The 24,854-nt window shown below is 45.2% G+C and overlaps 1 protein-coding gene across 1 annotated transcript in view; it reads right to left on the reverse strand.

Moving 5' to 3' along the window:
* Positions 1-1,420: 1,420 nt before the first annotated feature.
* PDGFD (platelet derived growth factor D) overlaps positions 1,421-24,854 on the reverse strand; it is a 147,223-nt gene continuing 123,789 nt past the window's right edge. Inside the window, exons 6-7 of the mRNA XM_028726172.2 lie at positions 16,806-17,020; positions 1,421-6,967 (exon numbers count right to left, since the gene is read on the reverse strand). Of these exons, the coding sequence (XP_028582005.2) occupies positions 6,833-6,967; positions 16,806-17,020 (350 nt within the window). The 3' untranslated portion in view covers positions 1,421-6,832. The remainder of the gene's footprint in view (positions 6,968-16,805; positions 17,021-24,854) is intronic.

The following is a 24,854-nucleotide window of genomic DNA, read 5'->3' on the forward strand; positions in this document are numbered from 1 at the left end:
TGGGGGCCTGTGTGCCCCCCCCCAAATCTCTAACGAGGCGCCACTTCTGCACATGGACATGGCACTATAGAGTGCTTCTGCGCATGTGTGCATGGCAAAACCCAGAAGAATACACTTCCGGGTTTGCCACATTCGTAACTTGAAAGTTACGTATCCAGAGCGGTACGTAACTGGAGGGTCCACTGTATTGTTGTTTTAGATCTTATGATTTATGTGGAAATTGTTTCCATTTGGTTATGTACTTTTTGATGTGTTTTATTTATTGTTTGTAATTATGTAAATCTGTTATAAGCCGCCTTGTGCATAGTTTCAACTATGGAAAGGCGGAATACAAATAAAATGATGATGATGATCTAAAATGCTAACCCCCCCCCCCCAATTTTGTTCATTTTTTGGATTGCGCTAAATCGGGTTGTTTTTTAAAAACAACAGCAACAACAACATATTTTTGACCTGATATTTCAGCACAGCACAATTGAAATTTCTCCCAGAAAAATATTTTGATTCTTCAAATATTCAACTTACACACCCCACTGCTATACTGTTCAATTCTAAGATTTACTGTGCTTGCTCTTTTATCTCCAGGCATGGTTTCCATTGACTGCCACTGCTTCCTTGCTGAGTTAGTCACATGGGTAGTTGCGCCCAATCACATGGTCAGGTGCATGGCATCTTGAGGATGATCATGATGATATTCCCAGAAGACTCTAAATGAAATCAGGGCTGGCCCTAGCATTAGGCAGAACAAGGCAGTGCTTCAGGTAGCAGATTGTTGGTTTTATGAAAGGGCAGTATTTTTTTCATTTTTTTATTATTAATAAATTAAAGTCACACCCGGAAAGAGGGGGAGGAAGTTGTAATAAGTATTTTGTGAACTGCCCTGTTATTGTCAGGTGCAGGGCAGTGTGCAGATTTAATTAATAATAACTATAATTTTCTGGAAGATGACTTGAAAATTGTGCATCTTGACTGGGAGGGTTGGCTGGAGGCGCCATTTTCTGCTCTGCCTCAGGCAGCAAAATGTCTTGGGCTGGTCTGATTGGAATCATGCGGATTACTGCAACCAATCCTATTTGACCAAACAACATAATCTAAATGAAAAAGTGAACATTGTCTTTTAAAAGAATGCTGGAAATTGCTGGAAATCGGTACTCTTTTTCTTCTTCAGCACAGCTGAAAAGGATCCCACATCTTCATAAATGACACTCTCCCATTGGTGTTTATGGTGAGTCATGCTGACCAATCCTTGAGCCTGATTGTGCACTCCAGCTGAGGGCTGGCCAGGAAGGACAAAGGGGGAATGGGGTCCCATTATGCCATATGGGTGCCTGGGATCTGCATGAGAAACTTAGAGACTGCCAGCTATTGTGCACATATGTTAAATCGTGTCAATGTGTATTAATGAATCAGAACCACCTCCTTCAAAAGCTAGAGTTTATTTTTAATTGACCATAAGAGGCAAAATATTGTGTGCGCTAAACTGTCAAAAGGTCGGTTTAGAAAAGGCAGCATTTTAGGGATATAACACCAACAAAAACAACAATACATATATAAATCACACCTCAAAAAAGCAGAGTCTTATCTTAAAGAATACAGTGATTTCCGCTCTTTTCTTTCTGAAAAGCAATCTTCCCAAGTAGCAGAGTCACTTCGAAAGCATGGGTCTATTTCATGATTCTTTGAAAGTAATATTTGTGCAATGGATTTGATACTGTTTGAACCAAATGAAAATGAGAGGACTGGCTCATAACTTCAATACAAATGCTGCAATCGAATGTCCTTTCGGGCAGCTCACAATCATTCTGATTGAGTGTGTGCAGGAGAACTTCCTAGTGAATTGTGTCCAGAGAAATTGTATCAAATCTAATGGGGGGGGGGGAGAAGAGGAGAATGGGGAAAAGAAAAGAACAGCAATTTGGCCTGCTTATAATTCCTTGCAATAAATACATGTGAGTTCTGTTTGCTTACCTCCTTTGTTATTGCCTTAGCATCAACCCTGCCATTGTTTTTTGACAGCTCATTCCTCAAAACCAGTTGTGTCAGCTCACTGGAGAGAGGAGGGGAACACTTACATGTTGAGCAAGCTACAGCTGGAGTCAGGGACTGGCTGGGCTAAGAGGAATGGTGGAAGGCACCAGCTGGGGGACCCCCAAGGGAAACCCCAGAGGTGCCAGGGGATAGGTGGTGGGGCACTGAGGAGAGGGATCTTCTTCAGAGGAAGAAGACTGGGAGGAAGTGATGGATGCAGCAGAGTTTAGTGAGCAGTGACAGGGAGCAGTTCAGTGTCTGAGTAGAGGAGGGAGGTTAAGAGACTGCTGAAGAATCCCAGGAGTCTCCCCCTCCTGCTGTGACAAGCTCCCCTTTCCCCAGTCTCAAAGAGCATGCAGAATAATGAAGAGAGCAGAACAGAGGCCAGAGGTGCACAGGCACCGTTTGAGACTGTTGGAAAACATCTGGGAGAGGAGGAGCCTGGAAAGTGCGCCATAGGGACAAGATCAACTGAGAAGTGTTGCCGAGTTGTGTGCTGTTTCCTTAAAGAGTTGACTGACAACAGAGCTCTGTTTCTTTTGTGATTACTTGTATCTGACCCCAGTCCTGACATCTGGTGTGCTGACCTAGCCATTGGGATGTTTGGATTTTGTAGACATTGCACATGAACACATTTGCATGGTCCACTCTACATGAGCATCATGTTCTTTGCTAGCTCAGAGGACATGAAAGGTGGTGTCAAGGGACAGGAGCTGGCAGAGCCAACCTGGTTCATTTTGTGAATATGATTGATTTGATTGATTGATTGATTGATTGATTGATTGATTGATAAATTTATCCACTTGGTTGTAAAAAAAACCAACCACCTACCTTCAAAGCAGAATATGACTTTTGCTAATTCAGGTTATCAGGACTGTTCACAAGGAAGGTCCTTTGGCTACAGTGTGTGTAGCCTGAGCTGCCATTAATGTAATAAGGGCAGGAGCAAATCTCAGGCTCATGTGACCTTCCAGTTTCTGTAGTTCAGCAATGGTGAGAAATGAATTGCATTTCAAAGCATCTGGAGGCCACCAGATTGGGGAAGGCTGTGGTAGATCCTATGACTGAGCTCACATGCACTTTCACAAAAACACACACATCCCAATGCATGAAATTCACCCTTGTGAACAGCCCACCACATGCCTGAAGCAAAGAGTCAAGTTTCAATGAAAAAGTCAAACTAAATGGAACTCTAACCACATGAAAAAACATGCAGTTGCCCTACATGGACAACGGTATAGTTAATAGTGTCCACTAAGGCTTATAAACACACATATATTTCACATTCTAGTTTCTCGGTATTAAAATGGAATTCTAGGAAGTTTTGCCCAAGTGAAGAGTTGTGAAGAACCTTTTTCAAAATAAGTAATAAAGCTGAGAATCTTTGGCTTCAAAGCTGCTCATTGAGTATAGGAGCATAATGAATTAAGCATCTTAAAGAGGTATCCTGGAAAAAAATACACCCAAGTTGAATAAAAGAAGACCAAGAAATCCCACAAGCCATGTTTGGCTTCCCACGAGTTCCACCAGAATGTTAAGTGGCAACTCACTCAGTATTTAAACTGCATTCCAAGAAGGCTTTGATAGAGATATAAAAACAGGGAGCAGATAATGCATTCAACTTGATAAAAGAAACCAATCTAGAGGACAGAGATAATTTTAGAACTCTACCACTGATATAATCAGCAGAACAGGGGTGGTTTAAAAGTTCACAATATTACCTGATAACAAGCCAATTTCAGTTTAATGCAGGAAATGCTATTGTAAAACCATTCCTTTCGTCCTTAGAGACAGGCACGAAAAAGCAACCCATAAAATGAAGTGCAGCTTCAGACTGCTGTTAAGTATAAATCCTTGTCTGTGAAATCTTCCACCCTATTTTCCCCATTATATCCACAACCAAGAGTTCATTGCCTTAAACTCCTAAGCTGGCCTACATTTTGCACTGGACAAGTCGCATTGGGTGGGTGGGTGAAATCAAATCAAAAACATGATTGGAAAGGATCCTCTTCCATACCTTAATCAAAGAACTTTCTCATAAGTTCAAAAGCACATTCTCATAATATGTTCAAAAGCTGGCTATGGAAGTAGCCTTTAAAAGTATGTTATTTTACCAGGAGGCAGGCAGTAAATGCATATCTATATTCTGTGAAAATAATAAGCATTCAGTATTGCTCAGCAAGAATCAGGTGAGGCTCAAGGCATTAATATGCCTCACCAAAAATTCAATCCCATGATTTTTTTTTTTAAGTGCCAAAAGTTCACACTTGGCCATGGAAGCTACTAGATGCAGTTAACACTATAGTATATAATGAGAAAAGTATGGCATTTTATATGCAACTAAAAGAATACAGACAAGGTAGAGCTCAACTCTTGCCCACTGAATACGTATATACGCAGGAAGAGCTGGTTTCGTGTAGTGGCTAAGATACTGAGCTGCGAATCTGAAGATCCCCAGTTTGAATCTCACCTCTGACATTAACTCAAGCCCTAAGTACACTATAAACTTAAAGCAGTAGCAGGCCACCTTAAACAGACCTGGCTTTCCACAAAGAATTATGGGAACTGTAGTTTGCTAGGGATGCTGAGAGTTGTTAGGAGGAATCTGGTTGGCCATTGTGAAAACAGGATGCTGGACTAGATGGGCCATTTGTTTGCTCCAGCAGGATCTTCCTATGTTCTTATGTGTGTTCTTAAGTAAAGGTAAAGGGGCCCCTGACAGTTAAGTCTAGTCGTGAACAACTCTGGGGTTGCGGCGCTCATCTTGCTTTACTGGCCGAGGGAGCCGGTGTTTGTCCATGGACAGTTTTTCCGGGTCTTGTAGCCAGTATGACTAAGCTGCTTCTGGCAAAACCAGAGCAGTGCACAGAAACGCCATTTACCTTCCTGCCAGAGTAGTACCTATTTATCTACTTGTGCTGGTATTTTCGAACTGCTAGGTGGACAGGAGCTGGGACCAAGCAATGGGAGCTCACCCCATCGCGGGGATTCAAACCGCCAGCCTTCCGATCAGCAAGTCCTAGGCTCAGTGGTTTAGACCACAGCGCCACCCGCGTCCCTTCAATGTGTGTTCTTAGGGGAAACCTATCCCCCTCCCAGAGAATACAGTTCCCAGAGCCCCTGCAAACAGAGACTGACTGTTAAACCAGCCCAGGAATTGGAGCTCTGGAAGGGGAATTGGGGCCCTTTACAAAGCTCAACACCTTTAACAAAATACAGTTCCCAGGTTTCTTTGGGGGATGCTATGACTGTTTAAAGTGGTATGGTAGTGCTTTTAATGTATAGTGCAGATGGGCCCTCACTTAAATGGCCTTAGTCAAACCACTAAGTGGTTTCTCAGTCTCAGCCTCACCCCCATTTTCAATATGGGGGAGAATAATATTGATTTGCCTTACAAACGTATAACAGCCTTATGGGGTTGTTGAATAAATTGCTGCTATATAATGTATGTGAAGCACTTTGAACACTTAAAAAAACCGCACTATACAAATGATACATATTATCATTAAGGAACCTTCTAAGGTGCTCCACTTTAAACACAGGTGCAGATTAGGGATGAGATGAAGTGGTGAAGAAGAGAAGTTATTTTGCTTTTCCACCCAACCAGGTGAGAATTCTGCATGGAACAGAGGAACCTATCTTGATACATGCATTCCTCACTGTTAAGGCTATTTGTGTGCTACTGTCTTTTGACAAAGCATTGTGCTCGTGACCTCTGTCTAGGTCTAGAAATGCGTGTGGATTGTGGGATGGGAAGGAATATTCTAGAACCAAATAGAAACAGCTGAAGATTCCCAAACTTCCTTCAGAAACACCATGGAGGATTCCACTAAGCACCACCTTAAGGATGCTGATCACTATCTGTAGAATAAGTGTGGTTCCTGACAATGCAAAAACCATTCATCCCTACACTAAATGTAACTTACATGGCACACTGGTGGATGTTAGTCCAATCAAAAATAGACCTCGTGCATTGCATACGATTCTGTTCATCATAGTCTTTTAGGGAATCTGAACCTGTATTTTGAAGGGATCAGGGGGAGCTCTTCAACATAATCCAGAGTACTTTATGAGCAAGCAGAAGGCTATGCACAGGCCGCAGCAATTGCTTACTCTGCTTCTGGCGATCTCTGTGTTGCAATGGCTATATCAAGGCATGCGAAATAATGGGCATGGATATGTATCTTGCCTTGGTGGATGTGGTCTCTTGCTCCCCCATACAGCACTAATGTTCTGTAACGTATATCCATTACATCAGATCCATGTGTGGGCAACTGTTTCTTCATGGTGTACATATGCTGGACTGGGTGAATATTTATAAACTGGGATTAGCTATTTGGAATACATGTATGCCCATAAGATTTTTCCTTATTTACATTTTAAGTGTGCTTAAGTCAATAGGCTGTGTGCGCAAAGGGCTGTGTGCAGCAGCATATGAATACCTGCATACCTACTCACTGTGTAACATGTAGGTTGATTATTTTTTTTTAAGCCAACTAGGAAATTCAGCCAAAAGAATTCTGCTATCATGCTCACTGCATGCACTGAAGATTTCAGCTTTTGGCTTCTCTTGTTTTCTACTGCTTAATCCCATATTTGAAGTCGGATACCATAAATCAGTGTTATTAATGATTAGCTGTCATGGCACTTAGTACTTGGAGTTGGGAGGCTGTGGGCACCTCTACCAGCTACAAGCCAGGCTGTTAGCAAAGTTCAGTGGCCACGGGGCGACCTTCTGCAGACTGCTCCTCCTTCAAGGGAAAGAGGTCCTTTTAAGTTGCAAACGGGATGGCACGGTCTCTTTTTATCGAGGTGGCCTTGCACTGCAGACACAATCGCAACGCTCATGGTGCTCCAGTTGAATATCGATCAGCGCCATATTGTTCTTGGTTCTGCCCCTCCTCCTGATGTGACCTGCTTCAGGGATGAACCTCAGCACCTGGGAAGGAAAGCAGACGCTTTGTCAGTGCCATTGGAACACCGGAAGCTGCCTTATGTGGAATCAGACTACTGGTTGATCTAACCCAGTATTGTCTACATTGACTGCCAGTTGCTTTTAGGAAGCAGTTTCCCCCAGCTCTACCTGGAGACTCCAGGGATTGTACCTGGGAGCTTTTGCTTGCAAGGTAGATGCTACATCACTGAGCTACAATGTGCATGCAAGGCCCTTCCCCGGCCAATGTGGTAGGAAAGGGAATGGTCAAGGCGTGGGCTGGACCAGTGTTGTGTTAAGTTTTGTATTTGGCAACACATACCTGTGAGCTCTCCATGGTGCTGACAAGCTGCCCTTTTGCCCTGCTACTCTGCTTGTGATCTGGCAGTGCCTTACTGCAGTGTTCCCCAACCTTGGGCCTCCAGCTGTTTTTGGACTACAGTTCCCATCATCCCTGACCACTGGTCTTGCTAGCTAGGGATTATGGGAGTTGTAGTCCAAAAACAGCTGGAGGCCCAAGGTTGGGGAACACTGCCTTACTGGATTTGACTGGATAATTTTACAGTGGTACCTCGGGTTAAGTACTTAATTCGTTCCGGAGGTCCGTTCTTAACCTGAAAATGTTCTTAACCTGAAGCACCACTTTAGCTAATGGGGGCCTCCCGCTGCTGCCGCGCCGCTGGAGCCCGATTTCTGTTCTTATCCTGAAGCAAAGTTCTTAACCTGAAGCACTATTTCTGGGTTAGCGGAGTATGTAACCAGAAGCGTATGTAACCTGAAGCATATGTAACCTGAGGTACCACTGTAGATAATTTATTACAGTCAAATACCAGCTCACATAACATAATGCAATAAAAACAGTGTTCATAAAGATAAAATATACAATCAGAACAGATTGCAGCAATAGCTCTTGAGTTAAAGTTGAGATATATACATACACCCGTACAACTGAGATTTGGGCTACCATAAAAATTTGACCCTGAGGTGCCCCAAAGGGCAACTTCAGCATTTCACTAGTAAGCTATTGATTTGACTGAACTTCCAAGCTAGCCTTGCTGTGATTCTCCTCTTTGGGGTGTGGCCTCTGTCCTTATGAGCACCAGCTGAGTCCCCCATGTGACCCTAAGCTGGAAGAACATGGGACAGCACTCTTCTTGCTTGTGTTGCATCAAAGTGTTAAAACCTTCGTATACAGGAAGGCTATTGACCTTCAGATGCTGAGTTTTATCTTTTGGGGTTTTATTTTTATGATGTCTCTTACTTCAGCTTCCCACCCCCACCCAATTGTTCTTTCTGTATAATACTGCAGTTTTATTGCATCACTATTTTGCAAGCCACCTTGAAGTATACGATAGGGTATAAATCAGGAGTGTGCACCAGCCACAACATTTGGTTTATACCCCAGTCTGGCTCTTCAAAAACAGTCCTATTTGGTCTGAAGTGCTTTGGTAGCTACCTGGTTTGGTTCTGGCCTGAAGTCAAATCCCAATATGGAAATTGAACCAATTTAACATTGAGCCAGTGGCAGGCCAAAGAGCAGGGCACATAAAGCAGATCTTAATGCTTGGGAAGGTTCTTAGAGGCAGAGGCAGAGGCAGACCTTCAATATCCTGCCTCTCAGTTGCTTAAGGGTCAATACCAGCAGTCTAAATTGGACTCAGAAACAAACTGGTAACCTAAAGTAAATGGTGCGGGATTGTTGTAATACGTACTGACCATCTTCCCCTTGCAGGCAATTGCATAGGACACCTGTGTACCAGAGCCCTGGAGTTTCCACATATCCAAGGTAGTAGGTGCCTTGGAGTACACTTGGTGCAATGCATGCAGGGATACATGCTACATAGCACAGCTGGGGAGCTTTAGGCCCAGAAGCAAAATGCAGCTCTCTCTGGCCAGCCCTTGGGACTCTCCCCTAGCAATACTCTTCACCATGCCTCCTTAAATGTTTTTGCCTGGCTAGAAGTTGTCCATGAACTCTGATGATGCCCCTTGCTTGTCTGGATGAAGAATAGAGGTGTGTGTTTATATGTATGTGTGTAGATGTCCTCAGCAGGTAGAATATACATTGATTGTTGCACCCACTTTTGCATCTGGCACCTCCCAGCATTAGCCTGTGGCTCTTGACAGGTAGAAGAAGAAGAAGAAGAAGAAGAAGAAGAAGAAGAAGAGGAGGAGGAGGAGGAGGAGGAGGAGGAGTAGTAGTTTGAATTTGATATCCCACTTTATCACTACCCGAAGGAGTCTCTAAGCAGCTAACAATCTCCTTTTCCCTTCCTCCCCACAACAAACACTCTGTGAGGTGAGTGAGGCTGAGAGACTTCAGAGAAGTTTGACTAGCCCAAGGTCACCCAACAGCTGCATGTGGAGGAGCGGGGAAGCAAACCCAGTTCACCAGATTACAAATCCACCACTCTTAACCACTACACCACACTGGCTCTCAAAGATCAAATGTGGCCCTTGGCTTGAAAAAGCTTCTCCACCCTTGCTCTATAGACACCACCTCTTCCACATGCAGCTTTTTGAGTGGAGAAAATGGATCGTGCTCCAAGCCCTTTCTCAAAATCTAATTAATGTAAAATGCACTTTGAAATTCACCAGCATTGTTCAGTGAACACGGTCTTTTCAAATGAAAGCACATGCAAAGGGATGAGGATCTGCCCAGCATTTAAGCCAGCAGACCTCCTGACAGTTTAGGGATTTTGTCTTCTCTGTATTTTCCGTTAAGAAACATGAGCGCAGTATATGCACTTTGCTGATAACGGGAGAGAAATGAATTGGCAGGCACTTTCCCATCCAAGGCCGGAAAGCAGTGTTTGAACAACACAGAAATTGGGCAGCTTTACTAAGTGATCAAGGGACTGATGCTTAACATTTCAATCCAAGCTTCCATCTAATAGTCTTAGGCTCAGGTTTATTCAGCAGACCTGAAAGGATGAAAAAGGCAAGGTCGCCTGCCACAGTCACGGTATATTAAAGGGAACTCTGTGTATTTAAAATAAAAGCTCACATTTGCATGTTGCAGGCACGAGGCTTGCTCAAATATGCAAGCCTACTGAAAGGAAACTATCTAATATGGAGCCTCTTCTTCAAAAGGGAACACAACTGGGCCCTGAATCAAAAAGGTATCCTTCTCACCTCCTAACATGAGTATTCCTGTTCAGGGTTCCAGCCAGCCAGTCAATGATTCTCTTTCAGGATACTATAAATTGCTAGAGGCTGATGCAGAATATTGCCTACCCTACCTTCCCAGTTTTCCAGTTTCCTTTTCTATGAACTATCAACATTTCGAGGCTACTGAAGATGCTCAGTCCTCTTTTGCCCCCTTAGGCTTTCAAATGTTTTTGTTTACTTCTGTAAACCTCAGAGGTCTGATACTGAGCAGACTGATACTTTCCTCTTGTTTCCTCCCGTTTTCCACAGGCATCTGGCTGTCCAGAGAACAGGAATGCTGGACTAGGCTGGCCATTGGCCTGATACAGCAGGCTCTTTTTAGGACCGCCTGTTGTTTTTCAATGGTCCTATTTGAGACCCGCTTCTGGTGGCAATCACAACCTGAGTTTGCTATTAGAGGGATTAGTGAAGCTTGGGCAGTTGCTCATAGCATGGAGCGTTGATGTGTTTGTTCATGAATCCTGTTTGCTGTGAGCATCCTAACAACATCATCCCCAACACACATGTTCTTTGAACACCCTAGATCAGTGTTTCCCAACCTTTTTTGGGCAAAGGCACACTTGTTTCATGAAAAAAATCTCGAGGCACACCACCATTACAGCCCCGTGACGTCAGCGCGCAGCGTCACGCCGGGAGGGACGCACGAAAGTGTAAGTTTCAATTTCCCCCCCTCCCCCTTGCCTTCCTTCTGTGCCAACCGCCAAAAAGCCAAGAAAAAAGCCAAGACTTTAGGGCAGCAGGTCGACACGGAAGAAGCTCCTACCTAAGGACAGGTGCGATGGCCGTGTCCTCTTCTGCCACACTTGGCAGCCCTGCCTCACGGTCGTGACTCCCACCCTGATTTCTCCCCGCAGGTCGAGCGGCACAGGCAGCCCAATGTGTCCAGCCCAGACACAAGCCCCGCTTCCCCACTCTAGATCCTGAATGCGACCAAGTGCTCTGGACTCCCGAGCAGGTAGCGAAAGAGGACTCGCATCTGGTAGCCTCCGGGCTCCTCGCCTGCTCGAGGGATGGCATTGCAGGCAAGCTGCCGGCCGTCGCCATCTCCGCCCCCTCATGCGAGTGGACCTGCCCGGAGTGGTGGGCCGGGGGAGGCTCGCTCTCTGTGGGGATGTGGCCCGCACGCGCGGCCCCGCTTCCTCCTGCACAGGGCTGAGCTCCTTACCCGCGATCTCGGTCTCGCGCACGCGGATCCCACTTATTCTGAAGCTCGCGCCACTAGCCGGGGCTCTCACACCGTGCCAGGGCGAGGCGGCGCGGCCCACTGACGTCATCGCGGCTCGCCGCCGCCCTCGACTTCCCTGTTCCCTCCCCTCCCTCGGGTCGCCGTGGTTACCGAGGACTGCAAGCTGCTCGGGCGAGCGTGGGGCATTAAGTGGGAGAAGGAAAATTAAAATTAAAACTCGCCTGAAGGCCGCCTCTCCGGATACAGTGGTGCCTCGCAAGACGAAATTAATTTGTTCCGCAAGTCTCTTCGTCTTGCGAGTTTTTCGTCTTGCGATGCACGGTTTCCCATAGGAATGCATTGAAAATCAATTAATGCGTTCCTAGGGAAACCGCCTTCAGACCAGGTCCGGGGACAGTCTGTCCCCCGACCTCTTCTGAAGGCTGGGGGGGGGGACAAGGGCTTTTCTTCCCACCCCCAGCATTTTAAAAAACCCTGGGACAGCGGAGGACTTCTCCGCTGTCCGGGGCAATCTTAAAATGCTGGCGGGCGGCATTTTAAAATCGCCCGGGACAGCGGAGGACTTCTCCGCTGTCCGGGGCGATTTAAAAGCCCCTGGGAAGGCAGGCAGGGGGGACAAAGATTTTCGCTCCCCGCCCGCCTTCAGAAGAGGTCCTGGACCTCTTCTGAAGGTGGGCGGGGGCGAAAGTCTTTGCTCCCCCCCTGCCTGCCTTCCCGGGAGAGCGGAGAAAGGCAGCGCGTTTCACCGCTGTCCCAGATGGCTTTAGAAGGTCCTTGACCTCTTCTGAAGGCAGGCGGGGGCGAAAGCCTTTGCTCCCCCCTGCCTGCCTTCCCGGGAGAGCGGAGAAAGGCAGCGCGTTTCTCCGCTGTCCCGGACGGCTTTTGAAGGCAGGCTTTTGAAAGCCGTCCGGGACAGCGGAGAAACGCAGCGCGCCCTTGCCGCTGCCCCCCGACTTGGCTGGAAGGCTGGCGGGGGGAGAAGCCTGCTCCTCCCCATCGCCAGCCCCACAAACTCGGTGGACAGCGGGAGAGGCGCAGCGCGCCCTTGCCGCTCCCCCCCGACTTGGCTGGAAGGCTGGCGGGGGGAGAAGCCTGCTCCTCCCCATCGCCAGCCCTGCAAACTCGGGGGACAGCGGGAGAGGCGCAGCGCGCCATCCCGCTGTCTCCCGACATGGTTTGGAGGCTGGCGGAGGGCTTCCTCCTCCCCCAGCCCCGCAAGCTCCCAGAGCGATGCCAAAGCTGCGCGCAGCTTCGGCATGGCTCTGGGTCCCGTTCTGGGGGAGGGGGAAGCTCGGGCTTCCCCTGCCCCAGCCCCACGCCTGGCGGTGGGGGAATAATTTTTCCCCCCTTTATTCCCCCCCGCCAATTTTTCCCGCGGCACACCAGGCAACGTCTCGCGGCACACTAGTGTGCCGCGGAACACCGGTTGGGAAACACTGCCCTAGATAAGTACAGATGTAACTTTGAACCACATAATAGCTTTACAAGTGCAAGTTACAGTGAACCCTGGGCTTGCCCACTCTTCCCTCTCCACTGCTCACCTTGAGTGTGGTTTCTGGTCTCTTTCTTGAGTATGTGCTAGAGGAGAACATGGGAGAATGGGATGCACAAGCTTGGGGGGAGGCTAAGGTTGTTTAATATGATATCTGAGTGCACCCCAGATCTGTGCCCTCCATTATGCAGACTCAGAGCCAATTTACCCTTGTTTGACCTCTGTGCAGACAGAGTGTGGCTCACACAGTGCTTCATTGCATCCTTTCTCTTCCTCCCTCCTGAGCTCTCAAGAAAACCTGGGGAAATTTGGGGAAATAGAGAGAAAATTCTTTCCTGACCTCATATGAGGAAAGGGTAGTTCAGGGACTCTGCTACGCAATCGCTTTGAACATTTACATTGGCTTTACCATCCGTAGGACGTTAAGTACGAAGTAAGGATAGGGCTTGGCAGAGGAATGGGAAGGAAAATAAAACTGTGCCACAGAAAATATTCCTCCCCTCATCCCTTCATATATCAGAGATTGAATCAATCCCATATACGGAGCCCTGTTAATAAAAAACTAGATGGAAAATGCAACTGTTGAGCCAGATACAGTGTTTATAAGAATGTAAAAGATTATGATGGCCTTATAAAAGTTCTCATAGAATTGACTATATGGGAAAGGCAGGTGAATGTGATGCAGGTCTGAGCTTCCTGCCTTGTAACTTTATTGAAGGGTATCAAGGGGTTGTGTTTGTGACACATTTCCTCGGGTGATAAATGCTCTGGGCTTTTAATGCAACCTGCATCTCACTTCCTGACCTTGTTTGGAATTCAGGTGACTATGGAGTAATCTGGGGTCACTAAACATGCTTGAGAATGAAAAGGCTGAGTAAAATCCTCTCTCTTTTTAAGTTGATGATTAATTTCTCAGCTTTTAACCAATCAATATTTTTTAACCTATGCATCAAAAAAAAAAAAAAAAAAAAAAAGAGAGAAAAAGAGAAAAAAGGAGTCATTTTCTCTTCTAAGAAGGTGGTGCTAGATCAGACCAATAGCCTATCCAGTCCGGCATCCTGTTCTCACAATAACCAACCCAGATGTCTATGCAAGCAGGACCTGAATGCCACAGAAATCTCCCCTCCTGTGGTTTCCAGCCACTGGCACTCAGAAGCTGTCTGGGGCTGGTGGGAATTAGAGTCTATGACATCTGGACAGACAAAGCATTCCCATCCCTGTAATGGAGATCTTGATGGTGGGGCACACTTGAAAACGTCTATACAAAGTTACAACCATTAATATTGGTTGGAAAATAAAAAAGTGACAAAAGAAAATGTTCAGATTAGGCTTCTGTTCCAAATTATATCCACGTTGCACTGCATATTTTTACAGTTTTGGATTGTGAACTGCCCTAGGAGAAATATTTTTGAAGGGCAGTACACAAATGTCTTATATAAAATATACTGCTGTATAACATTGAACGTTTTGTACACGCAATACATTTTCCCATCTGTATGAAGGCCTCTTAATAAGTTAGCTTTGCAAGGGTAATTTTTTCCTATGATAGAGTGTATGGCCACACTATGCATTCAGAGGTGGCACATGTCCCTTGAGAATTGTCCTATTGTGCCTCTTGCTCAGTGTTGGAATTGATCCCAAGAAAGGAAAGGCAGGAGTTCCTCTCTTGCCCTTGCTGGTACCTTTTTTTAAATCAGAGGAAATGGCTAGATAAATGTGGAACAAAGCTAGGGATGAATGCTTAGCCCTAGGATTCAGAAAAATTCAAGAATTTTGCCTGGGAAGAATGTGCTGGACTAACATCACTCTGGTCTTTCATGTACCCAATATAGATTAAACTTCACAGTGCCTATTAATTCTAATATCCAAATCTATGTTCATTGTACGGTTAATTCATCCCTAAAGGATACATTTACATTTACATTAACAAAAGCCAGGTCATTCGAAGCTCAAGCTAGAACATTGTCCTTAATTAATTCCAGTCTGCGAGATAAAAAGAATGGAAGGAATTAATAGCAATTCCTGTGGTGGACTCAGTGAGCAAATTTCCTCTCCTGCACCACACACACACACACACACACACACACACACACACACAGAGGTTTTCTCACCCAGTGGAACTCAGGTATCTCCCCATCATGCCTACCCAGTGGCCAAATAATCTGTTATCCTGGACCTTTAATATTCCCCATAAATCACCACCATTAGATTAATATCTGGGTGCTGCATAAGCATCCCCCCAAAAGTAGAGCTGCCCTGTTTTCATTTGATCACACTCAGGATGCGGCTAGTTTACAATGCTTCTGAAAAAAGCTTCCCCTCCACATCCCAGTTCAGTCAACCCATATAGAGATGAGATCTCAGGTGTTTAACTTTCTTAATTAAGAGCATGTGTTATAAATTTTGAAATCCCACCAATAAGATGTTTAGTAAGGAAGGAGAAGAAGCAGGGAGCAGTTGAATTCAGACCCCTGAATCCCTTCCAGCAGCTGCTTGGTGAGATCGGTATTTTTACGGTTGCCATTTTTCAAAAAGGGACGCGGGTGGCGCTGTGGGTTAAACCACAGAGCCTAGGGCTTGCCGATCAGAAGGTCGGTGGTTCGAATCTGACCGACAGGGTGAGCTCCCGTTGCTCGGTCCCTGCTCCTGCCAACCTAGCAGTTCGAAAGCACGTCAAAGTGCAAGTAGATAAATAGGTACTGCTCCGGCAGGAAGGTAAACGGCGTTTCCATGTGCTGCTCTGGTTCGCCAGAAGCGGCTTAGTCATGCTGGCCACATGACCCGGAAGCTGTACGCCGGCTCCCTCGGCCAATAAAGTGAGATGAGCGCCGCAACCCCAGAGTCGGCCATGACTGGACCTAATAGTCAGGGGTCCCTTTACCTTTACTGAACCCCCCCCCCCCATGATTGTATGCCTAGGGCCATATGACTGCAACCTGGCTGCTGAATCAAACTGCAATATCCATTAGTGCAGAGGCGGGCAACTTATTTCCACTGAAGGCTGCATTCCCTTGGGGATAATCTGTTGGGAGCCACAAAACAGCAGTGGGTTGGGATGGAGGCAGAAGTATGTGGGGCCACCCCATTGCCTCTCTCTCTACCACCCCCTCCTCTCTCTCTTTCTGCCCTCCATCCCTCCTCCACCACCGCCCAGTTGACGTGTAATGAGTGGTTGGGTTTGTTCTGTTTTGGTTTGTTCCTTAATGTTCACTGTTTTGCATGAAATAAAGGGTTTTTTTAAAAGGGGGGGGGGAGAAGAATATAGGGTGTGTTTTTGTCATTGGAGTAGTTTAAACACTGAGACCACGTCTCTCCTGTAGATGCTCAATAAATCACCTTCCTGGGTCTTGCACTTTGAACAATCGATATCCTCTATTGGGAGAAGCTGAAGAGTAGGGAGAGGAAATAATTGAGCTGGGAAATGTTCGTTGCTATGCTCCCCCCCCCCCCATTTTGTTAGGGTTTGTAGGAATATTTAACTTTATTTAAATGATTGATTGTGTAATCATTTATTAGAAATATTAAAATTACAGCCATACCTTGGATCCTGAACGCCTTGCGAGTCGAACGTTTTGGCTCCCTAACGCCGCAAACCCAGAAGTGAGTGTTCTGGTTTGCCAATGTTCTTTGGAACCCAAACATCCAATGCAACTTCCGCAGCTTCTGATTGGCTACAGGAGCTTCCTGCAGCCAATCAGAAACCGTGCCTTGGTTTCCGAACATTTTTGAAGTCAAATGGACTTCCATTCGACTTCCAAGGTACCACTGTATGTTTATTTTAGAAATTGTAAAGCAGTAATGATAATTGCTGCTGCACTGTTGTAGTAGATTGCATTAAATACCTTCGTATATTCTTGTAAAGAATAATAATAAAAACTAAAAATAATAAATTAATAACTAAATTGTGTTACTAAGGAGAAAGTAAACATCTTGCTTTTAAAACACAGATTATCTTGAGCCTAGAAGACTATAGATGTAAGTAAAGACCGATGTACCTCATGATATTTTTTCACCAATTTTCCTGCTGTGCACGTGCAAGATTTCCAGTTGTTGAACCCACAGCCACAATTCCCCCCACAGCGCTGGACCAGAAGGCAGCGTGGAAAGAAAACAACGTTGGTTTGCTTCAGTTCTTCCCTTATGTTGACAGAATAATTCCTTGGAGTGCAGCTGTATCGCTTCACATCGTCATTCAACCTATCCAAGTCAACTGAAATGGAAAAGGAGAGAGAGATGGCATTTGTAAAGAAAACATATTTGTTTAATACATTTCTAACCTGTCCTTCCTCATAAGGTCTCGAGGCAGGCGGGGAGGGGGGAAACAATACAAATTGCAATTCCTAATATATATATAGCTCTAAAACCAAAAGGAACAGGTGGTACAAACCTTAAAATCACAACACCCATAAAGCTAATAAAATCTTAGAACTGGCAGCATGCTTCCACATGTATAATTCACCATTGCACCCAGGTTTTGCTTGCTTCTTATATCAAACATTACTAGCCTGTTCAACCCGGACACTGATGTCCAGTTCTGAGGGCCTTCTGGTGGTTCCCTCACTGCGAGAAGTGAGGTTACAGGGAACCAGGCAGAGAGCCTTCTTGGTAGTGGCACCAACCCTGTGGAATGCCCTCCCATCAGATGTCCAGAAAATAAACAACTATCTGACTTTTAGAAGACACCTGAAGGTAGTCCTGTTTAGGGAAGTTTTAAATGTTTGATGTTTTATCACTTGATGATGATGATGATGATGATGATGATGATGGGAGCCAGCCAGATGGGCGGGGAATAAATTATTACTCCTCCTCCTCCTCCTCCTCCTCCTCCTCCTCCTCCTCCTCCTCCTCCTCCTCTTCTTCTTCTTCTTCTTCTTCTTCTTCTTCCAAATGCTCAAATGTGTTTTTACCTGCTGCCCATAACACAAAGGCCATGCAAAGTGCATTCCACCCATCCCCATTATCGGTATGCATGCATGAATTTGTGGTTTGTGTCACTTTTGCATGCTTTTACCCATAATATCCATTTCTGCTTTAAGCAACCCCTTTTTATAAATCTTCTCAAGTAGTATTTAAATACATATTTTAATGTATATTTTAATACTGTTTAAATGTGTGTTTTTCTCAAAATATGTATCAAAAGGTGTGATTTACCTCAAAGAATGTTTCTCAAGGTACATTTTTCTCAAAATAATTATGTAAAGGTGTGATTTCTCTTAATGAACATATTTTAAGGCAAATATATATTCAAATAGGCGATGTCTCTCAAAGTACTTATTTACATGTGCATTTTATCTCAGGATATGCATTTAATATCTGTTTTATCTCTAAATACATATTTAAATGCATTCATTCAAGATACATATTTTAAAACGGCTGCTAAGAACATTCGGAAAAGTGCAAAATCAACTGTATATAAATTCTGCTTTGTGCATTGTCCATGAGGTGTGGATCATGTCCTTTCATACTGGAATTATGCAAGGATCAAATTCCTCCCTCCATCAAAGGGGGCTGGCTGAAGACATTTTGCTGAGGTGAAGGACAAGATAGCATCCTTCCCATTCATATGTGCCGAAGGTGACTGCACTGGATGGTAGCAGGCCAACTCCCAGTAGGAAATGGTGGCTCTGGGATCCCTCAAAACCACCATTTCCTGAAGGAATCATGACATCTGTGATTTTCCTAGCAGGCAATGATGGTCCTGAGCCTGCATTTGTTGGTTGGGGAACCAAGGCCTTCCTCCATTCACTGAAAAGTAAGGTTGGAGGAGAGTTTGCTTACAAAGGGTGGGATAGGGAGAGAACTAGCAAACAGAGGGAGGGGTTAGGAACCGGTGGCCCTCCAAATGTTGTTGAACTAAAACTTCCATCATCCCACAATGACTAGAACTGATGGGAGTTGGAATCCAATGGGGACCCTGACCCAATTAGGATTCCTAGATGTGTGTATGTTGCTTGCACTACATTGGTTCGCTGCAGGAAAAGGGGGGGGGGAGTACATTTGCCAAATAAAATATGGAACTGCATATTCCCTCTGCAATTGCACTGTGTGTTACTGGCATCCAGTATAGAATACAGTATCCCAAGGAATTCCGTTTTTGTCCTTAAAAAATAAAAACACATACCAAGTTTCTAGACCATAAGGCTACAAGATAGCCTTAAAGGTATGGAGGCAATTCCTAGTGGATTTTCAGAAACGTGCTCTTTGCGGGGATGTGTGTGGGTGGTGGAAGGAAGGAAGCTAAATAGGATTTGCAGCGGTCTAGGCATGACATTACAACATGTAGCAATTCCCTATGCATATCTCACTAAGAACATTCACCCCTGTTTCCCCCAAAGTGCCAAAATCTCTACAAAGAAGTATGTATTGCTTGAGATCTAACCACAAAATCAATGGGAGTTACCAGTGCACTCAAGCACTGAAAGCAAAGTCACCCTAGTGTACATAGCAAACAGTGAGGAGAATAGAAAGCTATTGATTTCTTCTCCCAAACAGATGAAACTTAGTGCTCTGTTGTTATTTTTCAGAGCTACTGCCTCTCAGGCCTGACCCTTCAAGCTAATCCCACTTAAAAGGAAGAACAGTGCTTTCCAAACAGCTTCCCCCAAGTTTTTCCCTAAGTGCGGCCATATCTTCTCTTTCCATCGCTGTCACCAAAACACTCCCCATGTCAGCCATCATTGCTATCTGCTTACCCAGATCAAAACAGATTCAGAAGCACCCAGTATCACCACCACCTTGTCTGGATCCAGCACCTGTCCACTCAGTCTCAAGCACTGGGCTTCAAACCAGAGGAGGGGACCCATAGCTCTCCAGTTGTTGTTGGACTACAACTCCCATCACTTCTGTCCATTGATGATGCTGGCTGGGGCTGATGGGAGTTAGAGCCCAACAACATTTGGAGGGCCATAGGCTTCCCTTCTCTCCCTTTCCCTTCCAATTTTACTTCTATCCCATGGAGAAACCTTAGGTGGAACCCAAATCTTCTCTGAATGATCTCCAAGAAAGCATGAAGTTGGAAAATCAGGGCCCATGATTCAATGAGATGGGAGTTTACTCACCGGTAATAGAGACAAAACTGCAACCATAGATTCCAAGCAGTGCTGTGGTGTCAAGAAAGCTGTTTTTAAAAGTTTAACTAAAATGAGTTTGCTAAGAGTAAATGAACCATAGAATCATAGAACTGTAGAATTGTACAGGACCCTGAGGCTCATCTAATCCAACTCTGCAATGCAGGAATCTCAACTAAAGCATCCATGACAGATGGCCATCCAACCTCTGCTTAAAAACCTCCAAGGAAAGAGAGTCCACCATCTTCTTTCCAGGCCAGGAGGAACAGGAAGTTTTGACTGGCTGGACCAACATCCCTTTGCCTGTCCACTCTAGGAAAACAAGGAATGTTGTATTTGACTGCTCCCAGTAGATTAATCCCGCATCTAGAGCAAATCACAATGTGTTCTTTTTAGGATATCCCCCCCCCCCCTTGTGCCAGCTGAAAAAATGTGTGTGTGTGTGTGTGTTCATGCATGTGCAATGTCCTTCAGTTGGACCGTAAATTCAAGATGAAGTGTCTCTGACACAAAGATTGCATCTTAAAGTGAAAGTTCAAGAGGGCTGGGATTGTCAGTGGAATTATAACCAGTCACATGAAGCGAGGGCTGTGGCTCATACAAGCTGGCATGCCAATTACCTCAAAAGAGGAAGGTCAAGTAGTCTAAGCACGATGAAATTACTGCTGTCATAAAGGGGTGCATCTCTGCTGAAATCAATGGAATTGAGCCAGTGATGAATCTGCCTTTGCACAACTCTTCTGACAATTTAATTTTTTTAAAAAGAAAGGATTTATGCCACAGAGCTGTCTCTGCGTGTGACCTGCAACAGCTTACCTCACAGTGACGGGGTGTGCACATGTGTGTCTTTTTTGCTATTATTATGGGCTGCTTCACACATTGCACACCCACATGAGAAGTACCATCTCTCTGGCTACATACTCGCATGCAGATGCGAGTGAGCAACTTTCTAGTTTAATGGGTAGTTATTCCACAGCCATAATATTCTTGGATCTAGAGAATGAAATGCTTTGTTTCTCATTTTTTCCCTCTAAACTTTATTCCATAGCTTTTGTACTTTCCTTTGCAGTTTCAAAAATATGATGGATTTTTTATGTAATGCATATGTGTTTCTCTGGCTGCACCCAGATTGTTGCTTGATAGCTTGAAAAGAGGAATAGAGAAATTCCTGAATGTTACGGTCATCAGTGATAACTTGCCATAATGTCTACCTTCACTTTTGGTGGCAATATGTTTCTGAATGCTGGTTGATGGGAATCATGGGCTGGAAGAGGTCTGCTGATGATTGTGTACTTCCTAATGTGAGAACAGGATGCTTGACTAGATGGGCCTGTGGTCAGATCCACATGGCTCATCACATGCCCTTATGTTCTTTCTCCGAAAAGCAACTTTCTTTCAAAATGTACAGCTACAGGGGAATGTTGGGTATTGTCTTGGGTGTTTACATGTTACACTGAACACAGGTGCAAGCTGCCTTTACACAAGTGTACAAGTGTGAAAGGATATACACTTGTTGATTTGCAAAGGTCATCTATTGTGTACAGGCCTCTCCCGACTTGCACATGTTCTACTCGCGCACGATAACGCATATGCGCGACACCAGGAAATCAATCAAGCAATAGAATCATACCAGGAAATGGTGGGAAAGAGCTGCAGAGTCCTCATGTCTCATGAGGAGACTCTCCCTGGAGCCCGAAGAGGATGTGAGTGAGGGTGGAGGAAGCTCCCAAGAGATCTGAGGTGCAGTGGGACTTTGTCTAGGCTGCTCAGCCTCCCCACCCAACAGCTGTCGTGTGGGGCAGTGAAGTAGCAGCAATCACTTTTCCACAGAGTCTCCAGTCTCCAGTCAACACCAGAGCTTCAACTCTAGTTGAAGAGAGAGTTGTGTGAAGAGAGAGCGGGAGAGAGTGTGGGAAATAGGAATTGGAGGCTTTTAAGAGAGTGCGCCCCACTTTGTGAAATTTCCCTTATGTGTGCAGGGGCCTCACATGGCCCCTCCTAATAAGTGTTTGGGGGACACACCTGTACACAGGTATACTGATTCTACACTCGTTGAATGCTACATGTGAATGACTGCAAGAACGTAGCTCTACTATTGTTTATGCAGGTACACAGACTCTACATTTGTTGAATGCTCCCCTTCTTAGTTCATGCATATGATGCTGTGGAACAACGAACCTGGTTAAGTGGTTCTGCACAGGCTAACTGTGCACCTATGAACTTGTCCCAGAACCCAGTGTAACACAGAGGAGTTACTCAAGAGATAAGCCGTAATGGAACGTGTTCGCCAAAGGAGGAACATTTGAAAACAACAGCCTTGGAGTGATGATTAACCATTGTACAAAGGGATCTTTTCAGAACCCAGAATGCGCATTTGCCATGAGCGAGCATGTGTGTGATATCTGTATTCAGCAGTCAATGCATTCTGAATTTACTGGCAGATGGCCCAGAACCCTTCAAAGAGGAGTACATGGAGGATTACAGTTATTTACTGGCGTCTCCTTCCAAACCCTAGAGATACGAGATTCCACTGTTCAATTTTTGTTTAAAGTCTTGACAAATACTTTTCATTAATGATAGATGGATGGGAGATTGGTAAGGACACAGGGAATTCACATGAAATGTGAATGTTCAGTGTGCATTCCACGTACTTTGGAAAGACTCCAAGGTGCAATGTCCCTGTACTTTCACCTTTTTTTGCTCCAACCCCCATAAAAAACCAAATCCGAATGCAGACAGCAACCTCTGTTTAGCTTGTAAACTCATCATAGCAGGCTGATGTTATTTCAAGAATGTCCCACCTGATTAATTTATCTTCTGCAGCTGTTACCTACTATTGTGTGAGTTTTACATACTATGGCATAACATAATGTACAGAGCAGAAATGTGGCTGTTAAGGCCAAATCAATCCCTGTGAGTACAATCCAGATAACACTTGCATCCTCCTGATTTCATTGGAACTTTAATCACACTTAACTCTCTTTGGTCTGAGTACACCTCTTTGATCATTATGGTTCCTACATGCATTTCTCCTCAATTTGCTATCCAATACATGGAGATTCATACTTGAATGTGTAAAGTGATCCCCATTGGGATGTGTTGCATTGGAGGGGATTCAAAAAGCACCCAGTATGCTTCATTCACACATGCATGTTCACCCCTTCCTAATTACAGTGTCTCATGGTGACTTGCCTATGGGAACTTGTCCTACTGGCTGACAGGGGCTAGGCCTATACTCTCCAACATTTCTCTGATGAAAATAGGGACACCCTGTTCCATAATAATTATAATTATTTTATTATTTATACCCCACCCATCTGGCTGGGTTGTTCCAGTCACTCTGGATGGCTTCCAACATATAAAGCCCTCATTAAACATTTAAAAAACATCCCTATACAGGGCTACCTTCAGATGTATTCTAAAGATTGCACAGTGGTACCTTCTGGTTACAAATGCCGATAACCCGGAAGTAGCTGCTCCTGGTTGCGAACTTTGTCCCAGGATGCGAAAGGAAATCGCGTGCTGGCGGCAGGGGGAGGCCCCATTAGCAAAAGCACACCTCAGGTTAAGAACAGTTTCAGGTTAAGAACGGACCTCCAGAACGAATTAAGTTCTTAACCCGAGGTACCACTGTATAGTAACTTATATCCTTGGCTTGGCACATAACTCCATACCCTCCAACACTTCTCCAATGAAAATAGGGACATTCTAAGGTGAAGCGGGACATTCCGGGATCAAATCAGAAACCGGGACAGCTTCTATAAATCCCTGGAAAATAGGACACTTGGAGGGTCTGTAGGCCTGTACAGGGCTAAAGACCAATGGTGGTCAAGTATCTACTGTCTTCAGAAACATTTAAAGCAAGACGGAGATGGCAGAGTGCCTTGATCACTTCAGGAGCATCGCTTTTCCTCTCCTGGAAGGAGAAGCATGGCGTGGAGTTGGTGTTCTCTTTCCTAACAGGTGAAAGCCTCCCAGAGACGCTTTATGATCCATACATGTCTGAGACTCCCTCAGGGCCAATCACAGACCACATTAAAGACATGACTGGCCATGAGGGCTATGTTCTACTTCCATTGTCAGATTCATCATGCCTCCTAACACTAGTTGCTGGGAATCGCAGGTGAGTGGGGTGCTGTTTCGCTCATGTCTTGCTTGGGCTTCCTGCAGGTATCAGGGCAGCCACTGTGAGAACAGGTTGGTGAATGGGATGGGCCATTGTTTACACAGAGTCTATGCTGGTAGGCTCCTACGCAAGCATGATATCCAACATATATATGTCAGGCAATGGCCGGCCAATGTGGTCACAATCCTATAGCACATCCATGAACTGAATGTCTCCAAAAGACTTTTGTCAAGATCAGAGTCGTTTGGTGAAACAAAACAAAATACAGGATAATAAGGGGTTGTTGTTGTGTAGTCGTTTAGTCGTGTCCAACTCTTCGTGACCCCATGGACCAGAGCACGCCAGGCACTCCTGTCTTCCACTGCCTCCTGCAATTTGGTCAAACTCATGCTGGTAGCTTCGAGAACAACATATCTCGTCCAACCATCTCGTCCTCTGTCGTCCCCTTCTCCTTGCGCCCTCCATAATTCCCAACATCGGGGTCTTTTCCAGGGAGTCTTCTCTTCTCATAATAATAATAATAATAATAATAATTTATTATTTGTACCCCGCCCATCTGGCTGGGTTTCCCCAGCCACTCTGGGCGGCTTCCATAGAAACCAAAAATCCCACTAAAATATCATACATTAAAAACTTCCCTGAACAGGGCTGCCTTAAGATGTCTTCTGAATGTCAGGTAGTTGTTTATCGTTTTGACATCTGATGGGAGGGCATTCCACAGGGCAGGCGCCACTACCGAAAAGGCCCTCTGCCTGGTTCCCTGTAGCTTTGCTTCTCGCAATGAGGGAACCGCCAGAAGGCCCTTGGCGTTGGACCTCAGTGTCCGGGCAGAACGATGGGGGTGGAGACAT

The sequence above is a fragment of the Podarcis muralis genome, chromosome 4 (assembly GCF_964188315.1).
Source record: "Podarcis muralis chromosome 4, rPodMur119.hap1.1, whole genome shotgun sequence".
NCBI classification, from domain to species: Eukaryota; Metazoa; Chordata; class Lepidosauria; order Squamata; family Lacertidae; genus Podarcis; species Podarcis muralis.